This window comes from Neoarius graeffei, chromosome 10 (assembly GCF_027579695.1).
Source record: "Neoarius graeffei isolate fNeoGra1 chromosome 10, fNeoGra1.pri, whole genome shotgun sequence".
Lineage (NCBI taxonomy): Eukaryota > Metazoa > Chordata > Actinopteri > Siluriformes > Ariidae > Neoarius > Neoarius graeffei.
In genome coordinates, this window is record NC_083578.1 from 61,367,362 (window position 1) to 61,377,525 (window position 10,164).

The following is a 10,164-nucleotide window of genomic DNA, read 5'->3' on the forward strand; positions in this document are numbered from 1 at the left end:
GGTCGTATTTATCCTCTATCCCAGAAGGAACATGTTGCCATGGTGGAGTATATTCAGGAGGCCCTCAAGCAAGGATATATCCACTCTTCCAAGTCTCCCGCATCTGCTAGTTTCTTTTTTTTGTGGAGAAACAAGGAGGTGAACTAAGACCTTGCATCAATTACAGAGGTTTAAACCAGGTCACTGTAAAATACTCTTATCCTCTTCCCCTTGTCTCAGTGGCTCTGGAACAACTCAGATCTGCTAGGATTTTTTCTAAGCTTGACCTACGCAGCGCATATAATCTGATCAGGATAAAGAACGGAGATGAGTAGAAGACAGCCTTCAGCACTACCACTGGACACTTCGAGTGCTGGGTAATGCCTTATGGCCTTTCTTCGGTGCCCAGTGTGTTCCAGTGCCTTATCAATGATGTGCTACAGGACATGCTGGGTAGATATGCCATCGCTTACATTGATGATATCCTGATATACTCCTCAGATATAAGAAGTCACCAGGAACACATCCAAGCAGTTCTCAAATGTTTACTGGAGAACCATCTCTACGTAAAGGCTGAAAAATGTTTCATCAAAGTAAAATCTCCTTCCTTGGCTATATAATCAGCACAGAAGGAGTAAGCATGGACTCATCTAAGGTATCAGCTGTCACTTCCTGGCCGACACCCAAATCCATAAAGGACCTTCAACATTTCTTGGGCTTTGTGAACTTCTAATGCTAGTTCATTCAGGGTTTCAGCACTCTGGCGCCTCCATGAACAGTATTGCTGAAGAAGGGTTCCAAGCGCCTACAGTGGAACCCAGAGGCAGAAGAAGCCTTCAGTCAGCTCAAGCTTGCCTTCACTTCAGCTCCTATTGAGGTATTTCACTCACGTGACTAAGTCATGTGATGCTGTCATTTTGGACGGCACGGCTCGAATCAGTTTGAATGCGAGGAAGGCGACAAACGAAAAACATAAAAGAAAAAGGAGCGAGATGCAGAAAACACCTTCACTATCCAGCGACGTAGGGCATTTACAGGGCGAGCAGAGGGAGAGGTATTTGCAAAAATTGAGGTTAGCAGGCTTAGAGAACGACGTTTACCTGCTTCCACCAGGACTGTTCACTGACAGCTAAGATTTGTTCACATTTTCATTTACTTTCGGTCCTCAGGATAAACAAAATGTTATTAAATGTCATTGAAATAACTTCTTAGTCTGTTGAGACATGGCCCGTTATAAGTTTTTCCTTTACTGTATTTACTAGTTTACTGAGCGCGCTCCGGGGCTGGCCGGGGCTAGCTCGCGCTCCGGGGCTGGCCGGGGCTAGCTAGCGCTCCGGGGCTGGCCGGGGCTAGCTGGGGCTAGCTAGCGCTCCGGGGCCGGCCGGCGCTCCGGGGCCGGCCGGGGCTCCGGGGCCGGCCGGCGCTGGCCGGCGCTCTGGGGCCGGCCGGGGCTCCGGGGCCGGCCGGGGCTCCGGGGCCGGCCGGGGCCGGCCGGCGCTCCGCTCCGGCCGGGGCTCTATCTTCAGCAGAGAGGAATTATGATGCGGGGAAGAGTGAACTGCTCGCCATTAAACTGGCCCTCAAGGAGTGATGACATTGGTTAGAGGGAGAGCCCATCTACCAAGTAAATAAGATCCTCGACTCAAGACAGAGAACAGGCCAAGTTGAGTACCTGGTAGGTTGGGACTGATATGGACCTGAGGAACAAAGTTGGGTCATGGTCAAAGACAATTCTCGACCCACTTCTCAAACAAGAATTTCATGCCCAATATCCCAACAAACCAGCACCCAGAGGTAGGGGTCATCCAAGATAGAATGTAGCTCCCGGAGGTAGCTCCTTGGGGGGGGGTCTGTCAGTAAACCTGCTGAAAAGGAATGAACTACAAACATGGACAATCTAAATTACAGTTCCCAAGAAATACAGTGCCCTCTGTCTCCAGCCTATTGAAACTCTGCTGTCTCTCATTTCCTTGATCACCTATCCCTCTATTTAAGCTCCCCAAACACACCAGTGTGAAGTATTGTTCTGCCTGCTCAGTTCATACCAAGCCTTGTTTCTTTCTGATTGCTCCTTGTATTTCTGACCCTTTTGCTATTTCTCTCACATTTTCGCTCTCTGCCTTCTCTTCTGTACGTTGTTCGCTGATTGCCCAACCCTTGCTTGTTTACCGACTCTGATTCTAGTCTCTCGTCCTGGCTTTGTAGTCTGTGCCCCACTCTCCTCCGCACATACATCTGTAAGTGCCTGAATTCTAACAACACTTCTATTTTACCTTGTTTCAGTATGGGCAAAATGTTCTGACCATATTAGTAATGTGATTTTTATAAGATGAGTTTCATGGTCAATCGAGGAAAATTCACTAAACATATACAGGTACGTATGTAGTTCCATGTTGGGGTGGGGGTCTATTAATATTTAGTACTTTAATGTTATTTGTATTACTTTAATATTTGTATTACTTTGACAATCTTTAATGGTGTAACTCAGAATTTAAGTGTTTCATCTGATAATTAAAAACAGATGTGTAAATATGTTAATGATTTTTTAAGCTTTGTGTACGTGATTAAATACATTAATTACTTTGATTATACTTAATGATAAATGAAATGTTTGCAGTGAAGAGCTAGCAAGATTTCTTTGCTACAATATATGCTTTATTCTTCATTTCAGGTATATTGATCAACAAATCATACAGAGCTTGAAAAAGTACATTTTCCATTCTTTTTAAGCAAGCTGAGCCAAGCCAACACTGTTGGTCTGCCTGTTAAAGATGGTATAGTAGTTTCGGATGAAAACATCACCCAAAATCCACAGAGAGTCACCACTGCCGCCAAAACCTGTCATGCAGCCATAAGAGTTCTGGGGGGAGAGAATAGTAAATATAACACATTTAAATTGCATTCTTTGTCACTTGTATTTTATATGGAAATGTGCCATTTTTAACAAAAGAAAATACTATTGAGTTTTAAAATGTGCAGTTTGAAAAGGTGGCCTTAAATATGCTGATAATATGAAAGAGAAGTTTGTCTAAATTTACCTGACTGACGTAGGATGAAGCGGGGATGGTGAACTGGTAGGAATTAAGGGTGAAGGTAACTGAAGGCATGCTCTGGATGCTGTTGCAATTCACAGTAGCCTGCAAGGAAAGTGTGACAATTTTTAATTTAAACCCTTTTTTTTTAAACCCTGGCAGACTTATTAATTTGGTTAGACTTTAATCAAGTTTTTAAAACATTAACTCACTTCTCCATATTGGTTTACTGTGGCGCCCACCCAGCCATTAATGTTGTTGATGTCTGATGTTGGACCAACAATCAAGGAAGTGCCAGTGTCAATAATAGCCTGACATCCTCCAGTGCAAGCAACAGCCTGCCCATTGATAGAAACGCTGCAAACATTACAAAGAAGTGATATCAGTGTAAGTGTGATGATCTTTTTTTTTTTTTTTTTTTAAGCATTGGAAATGACTGGGAAGTGTGCTACTGTGTTACTGAGTAGGAGAAGGCTGTTTATTACTGCTCACTTAGTATACATGATGTATGAAATGTAAAAAATGTACAGTGAGCTCAAAGCATCTTTGATTTTTTTTTTAATGTGGTGTTGACATTTATGGTTTTGAATCTGTAGGGTTTAAATGTTTCACCTAATGCAAGCTATAACAGAGCATGACAGTGTAAATATTCAAAATGTTCTAAGCTGTTTAGCTTGTAAAATTTTCCAAAATAACATTCCTGCTTTTAATAATGGTTTGCTTTACAATTTTACTTGAACAACTAATTGTTTCATTGCTTCTGTTGAGATAAAATATAATATGACAGTAATACTGTTAACATTCCTACATCTACACACATTTGAACATTTATAAACATCGTCAGGGGGACTTGAAATTGAATGTTCTTGGAAAAAAGTTCCAAAAACAACACTGTTCAGAAAAGATTCTTTAACATCACCACACCAGGAACACCACCAACAATACCTCAGTGTAAATACTTCTATAAAACAGTGATAGAGTTTTGTATACATCATATGATTGCACTTTGGTTTACAGCCTGCCTACCTGTCCATAGTGATCTGGTAGTAGGTCTCAGAGGAAATAGGGATCCAGTAGATGTTGCCAGTGTAGTAGGAGTTGTCAATCTCACCAAACAGTACCTCACTACCCTGCTGACCGCTACAGAATTTAAATAGTCATGGTTGATGTAGATTGTCATTTTCAGACTCAAACTATAACAGTGCAATTTGGTATGTCTGAAGCTCAAACAACTTCTAAAGCTTGTCTGGATGTTGAATTGGAAAAGTCACCAGTCTAGAGCATGATTGGAAAACCGGATAACCGATAACTTTATCCCTACTGATTCTTTGTTGAACAATTTAAAATTAAAGTTGGAGACAAAAAAGTGACATACTTGCTGCTCAGGTAGACTGAGAAGAGATCCTGGGTGACCAAGCCCTGACTCATCATGTTGTCAAAGACAGGAGTGGCACCAGAAGAGGAAATGGATGGGTAGGCTAGACCCAGGATACCATCTGCCGTCATGCTAGCCATGAAGGGTGCCTCAGTCTCACTCAGTCCGAAGATCTGATTTTGCACTGAAATTCCACCAACCTACAGCACAAAACTTTAGGAGTCTCTCACTGTTGTTTATTTATTTACAACATCTAATTCTTCCTATTAGTTGCAGTATCTAATACCCTTTCAACTACAGAAATTGCCTGTATCTTACTCACTGTAAATTTCAAAGAGTATGAAATATATTTTTCCAGTGATTTACATTAGATTCAAAAGCCTGATGCTCACAATAAGAAATACAACTAATGGAAAGGTTGTCACCTTTTTGACTCACATTACACAAATCAAATCAAGCTACAAGGGCAAATCAAGGGCAGTTACAAAAAACTTGCAGCAGCCTGTAGGAAACTAAGTACGGTAGTTGAAGGCTTACATGGGATTAATATATTTTAACATTTTTAGCATGGTTTAGAGGGCAAAAGGTGGTGTCTATCTGATTTTACTTTTTGATATGGATGTTAACCTTACAGCATTATAATACTATGATTTCTAGACTTGTCTCTGTTTATCAGCTGCCCAATTAATAATTTCAGATCAATCTGATCAAATCAATAAGAGAAACTGAATACCATCACAGTGTCATAACCCAGGTATCCAGTCATGCTGCCTGTGCCATACTGAATGGACAGAGCCTGGTTGGTGCTCTGGAAAGTGCTGGAGCTTGTTGGGTTGAATTTATCGTGGTTCTCTAAAAGTCAGAGATATTTGTTAATGCAGTGAAAGTGCTAAGCTTACTGTCTGTCCAATTATGGAAAAGAATTTGCATATTACATATTGCAGTATTACTATGAGCTTAAGTTTAAGTAATATAAGTATGTTTAGTAACATTTACCTCTCTTTTTTTTCTTTCAAGCACTTATGTGGCTTGTATGCATTGACTGTTTTCTTTCCTACGTAACCCCATTGATACTTACGGCAAGCCTGGCTTGAGCAATAGACAGAAGGCACCCACAGGTTGGAAGAGCCTGAATCAAAAACCACTGTGAAGGACTGAGGAGGAGTGCCGATGGAAATCACACCATAGTAAGAGAGCTGAGATGGACAAGAACAAGTCTTGATGCACAAACTGAGAAGCCAGCATATTGCTCTTTGGACAAACACAATGGGAGATGTGCTATATTAGGTTAACTTACATCAGCATCATTGGTCATGGGCTCAAGACCGGTTTGTTGAAACTTGACCAATGGGGAGTAGGGATATTTCCTTCTGTACTCCTCCCACAGGCCTTTCTCTTGTAGGGTTTGACGTGCAGTCTTGCCCTTAATCAGAGGCACCCTGACCGTGAAAGGTTTCAGTGTTTATTTCTATCGGTCTAGCTGTTTTCAAAATTAATACAAAAGCACAACTGGCTTGATACACAAGAATAATTAACAGAGATTTAAAAATCTAAAGATCTATTTTTTTTTACAGTAGCTACATATACTATATTGCGCTAATAAAGAGCTTTGGTACTTACCTGAGGCACTCTGCAAATGCCACTAAGGCACAAAAGGCCAGGATCAGCTTCATTGTCTTAACTTGGGCTGGCATTCAATCCCTCAATATTCCACATCCAGAGCCTTCAGCCTTTATATATATATATATAGTCATATCGTGTTTCTTATCATAAACTTATTTATCAAACAGATGACAAAACACACTGCAACAAGAACGCCCATTTGTCATTGACATAGTTTCCGGAATGTTTCATATTATCTTGAACTTAATAATCTAACACCAAACACTGATATATTTTTTCCATGCTTCGTGGAAGTTAAAGTATACATTCTTATATTTATTCCGATAGGTGTAATGAATATCTTATGTTACCATGACTCTTAAAAGATTTTATTAGTTTAATTCAATCTTGATTAAATAATTAAACTTAAAAAAGGAGTTTTCATCACCCTACACAAATGTAATCATTATGCATATCTGATGTAAAAAATAGAAAGCATATAATAACAGGTGTGCATTCTAAATGCATTCTTTTGATTATTCTTTATCTACTGCAAACATAGACAGTGGCAGGACTTGTGCGATGGTCAAATGGGTCTTTGCAGTCCATATCTGTTAATAAAGTTTAACTTGCATTCAAGGACAGGAAAATTTCATAACAGAACAAATTATCATTTGCTCATTCCTATGAATACATAATTGCTTTCTTGTGCTTTAGCACCCCGTGCCCCCCCCCCCCCCCCCCAAAAAAAAAAAGACACACTGTATTTAAACATTGCTACTGCAACACCATTGGGACTCTTACTCTGAATTTGTGGGGGGTGTAAATATTTATATGTGTGTTTTTTTTCCCCCTACTCTCCTATCATGGGATATGTGTATTGTTCGATTAATAATGCTACTAATGTGTATTACTATTATTATTATTGTCTTCACTGACTGGACTGCAAGCACTTATAACTCCCACACTGTAAAAATTATAACCACATTAATTTATATGACCATATTTCTTCTCTTTAACTCCAATTGTCAAGACAAGTTTTGGATATTGAACTCTAGTTTAGACATTTTCAAAAATTAAACTTAAAGGCGTCACGCAGTGGCGATAAAAGTCACATTATTCTGCACCAGAATGCTTTCGAGATTCGAAATAAATTGACCGTCGATTTTTCAAAAGCTTCCCGCGGTTGTAATCGGTCCTTATTTGATCATGCCCATCACTTGAAATTTTCCGCATTCGCAGCGCCCCCTCTCGGTCAATGGAACAGCTGCGTGACGTCATACCAGTAACCACTCGGTGCAGTTGCAACGACGGACACACCAGAAAATAGGAGCGATGCTGAGGAAATTAGCTTTGATTTTACCGATACAGAAGAAGAAAATGGCCCACAAGTAGAGATTTTGACAGCTGAATGTCCTGGTGGTATCCAGCCTTACAGATTTGAACTGGAGTGCTCATCTTCAGAAGAAAATGAGGACAGTTCTGACAACGACAGAAACGAAGACGAGAATGAAGACCGGCGACTTGAAGACTTGTTTTGGTTGGTTTCTCTGACTAAATCACTACTTGTGTGTATTTTTAAAGACCATTTTCACTTGAATTAGAATGCTGTGTGATTAATCTATGATTATGTGTAATACTGATAGCTGTAGGGAGTGAAAGTATAGCTAGAAAGATTGAATTCTAGCAACTTGACAGCTTGCGATCTCGCGAAATGCAGTGGGCCTTCTGATACAGTAGACCCCTTGATATTCCAGTTTTCATCATTTTCCTTTTATTGCGGTTGATTTTAACTTGATATTCAGTACGTTATAGGCTGGGAGTATTGAGCTTTGTATTGTATTGTTTAGTAAACGTACAATCATCAGTAATAAGTGATAATTATTAAAGGCAGCTCTGTGGCATAAATCTTTCAATTAATCTTCTGTCATCCATTTGCTAAAATTATGTGCCACGTGTTATCAAGACAACACTTCATGTGACAAAGAAAGATATGACAAATACATAAATGTATGAAAATCATTTTGTACAATTAATGATTGATACATAGAAACACTTAAAACGTGTGTGGCAGCGGGGGCGTGGTCAAGCGCCGGTCTGTGACAAGAGGGCGGAGCCAGGGAAGGTGAGTGGCAGAATCACTACACCTGACGGTAATTAACCTGTGTTTTGTGTGTTTTCCCAGTCACCGCGCCCTATTTAAGGAGGCAGAGGGAGAGCAGAGAAGAGCTCATCCCAGGACAAGAACACAGTGTGTGTGTTTCGCTATCAGATTAAAACTGGCGGTTATACTGAAAAGTCTGGCAATAAAAAGCCTATTTGCATCTGAAGCGTTATCCTGCCGTCCTCTGTGCTCCACCCACACTTCAGAGAGCTCTACAGTGGTGCCAAAACCCGGGACAAGGTGGAGCACCAACCTCGCAGCCCCATGGAATCCTCCCCGTTCGCGGACCTGGTCCACGCCCTCGCCACGGCTCAGCAAAGCCAGCACCAGGCGCTCGTCACGCTCCGAAAAGAGCAAGAGCGGCGCTTCGAAGCCCTGGTGCTGGCCCAGCAGGAAGATCGCGAGGCGTTCCGGCATCTCCTTGCGTCGGCGGGGTCCACCAGCGCCCCGGCCGCGGGCCCGTCTCCCCTCACCGTGACCAAGATGGGCCCGCAGGACGACCCCGAGGCGTTTCTCACATTGTTCGAGCAGGTCGCCGAAGCCTCGGGGTGGCCGATGGAGCAGCGCGCGGCACGCCTCCTCCCCCTCCTGACGGGAGAGGCGCAGCTGGCCGCGCTATAGCTCCCCGCCGGCTGGCCTACGCGGACCTTCGCCGGGCCATCCTCCAGCGCGTGGGGCGCACGCCAGAACAACAGCGCCAGCGCTTCCGCGCGCTGGAGGACGGCCCGGCGAAGGTCCGCGTAGGCCAGCCGGCGGGGAGCTATAGCGCGGCCAGCTGCGCCTCTCCCGTCAGGAGGGGGAGGAGGCGCGCCGCGCGCTGCTCCATCGGCCACCCCGAGGCTTCGGCGACCTGCTCGAACAATGTGAGAAACGCCTCGGGGTCGTCCTGCGGGCCCATCTTGGTCACGGTGAGGGGAGACGGGCCCGCGGCCGGGGCGCTGGTGGACCCCGCCGACGCAAGGAGATGCCGGAACGCCTCGCGATCTTCCTGCTGGGCCAGCACCAGGGCTTCGAAGCGCCGCTCTTGCTCTTTTCAGAGCGTGACGAGCGCCTGGTGCTGGCTTTGCTGAGCCGTGGCGAGGGCGTGGACCAGGTCCGCGAACGGGGAGGATTCCATGGGGCTGCGAGGTTGGTGCTCCACCTTGTCCCGGGTTTTGGCACCACTGTAGAGCTCTCTGAAGTGTGGGTGGAGCACAGAAGACGGCAGGATAACGTTTCAGATGCAAATAGGCTTTTTATTGCCAGACTTTTCAGTATAACCGCCAGTTTTAATCTGATAGCGAAACACACACACTGTGTTCTTGGCCCGGGATGAGCTCTTCTCTGCCTCCTTAAATAGGGCGCGGTTACTGGGAAAACACACAAAACACAGGTTAATTACCGTCAGGTGTAATGATTCTGCCACTCACCTTCCCTGGCTCCGCCCTCCTGTCACAGACCGGCGCTTGACCACGCCCCCGCTGCCACAATGTGTTTTTAAAAAAATAATTTTTTTCTATCAATACCTAGCCATGACCTTGAAATCAGATCCATTGATAACAGTCACAAATAGTGTTCAGTGTTCGTTGTTACAGCCAAACACAATACACCGATTAGGCATTTTGTATCACAGAATATTAATATACATCATTTCATAGTGTTTTGAGTGTTCAAAACTATCCACAAACTGAATAAATCCACAAAATCCGCAATGTAAACAACTCTGGTAAACGCACGCTATAGAGAAAACATGGGGACAGGCCAGCATCACCCAAGGGAGGTTACTGGTATGACGTCACACATAAGTTGACCTAGTTAACGGCTGGCTGCCTAAATTTGGCTGTGAGCGTCAACTTTAAATGCTTGTAGCGGGCGCATCGTGACACTGAGATCGCGGAAAACCGAGGGGCTTGAATAACCCACCAAACCCGACATTTTGACACATGATTATAGCCTGATTGCTGAAATTACCGCACGACGCCTTTAAAGTAATACATTGTCTTGATGACTAGTGAGTTTTTTTCTGGGTTGTA

The 10,164-nt window shown here is 43.4% G+C and overlaps 1 protein-coding gene across 1 annotated transcript; it reads right to left on the reverse strand.

Moving 5' to 3' along the window:
* Positions 1-2,704: 2,704 nt before the first annotated feature.
* LOC132892553 (pepsin A-like) lies at positions 2,705-6,059 on the reverse strand. Its single transcript, XM_060930835.1, has 9 exons — positions 6,007-6,059; positions 5,684-5,825; positions 5,465-5,582; positions 5,120-5,238; positions 4,387-4,586; positions 4,038-4,151; positions 3,224-3,368; positions 3,018-3,116; positions 2,705-2,839 (listed from the first exon to the last, which is right to left on the reverse strand). Exons 1-9 carry the CDS (start codon positions 6,057-6,059, stop codon positions 2,705-2,707), a joined length of 1,125 nt encoding a protein of 374 aa, XP_060786818.1.
* Between the last annotated feature and the right edge of the window lie 4,105 nt (positions 6,060-10,164).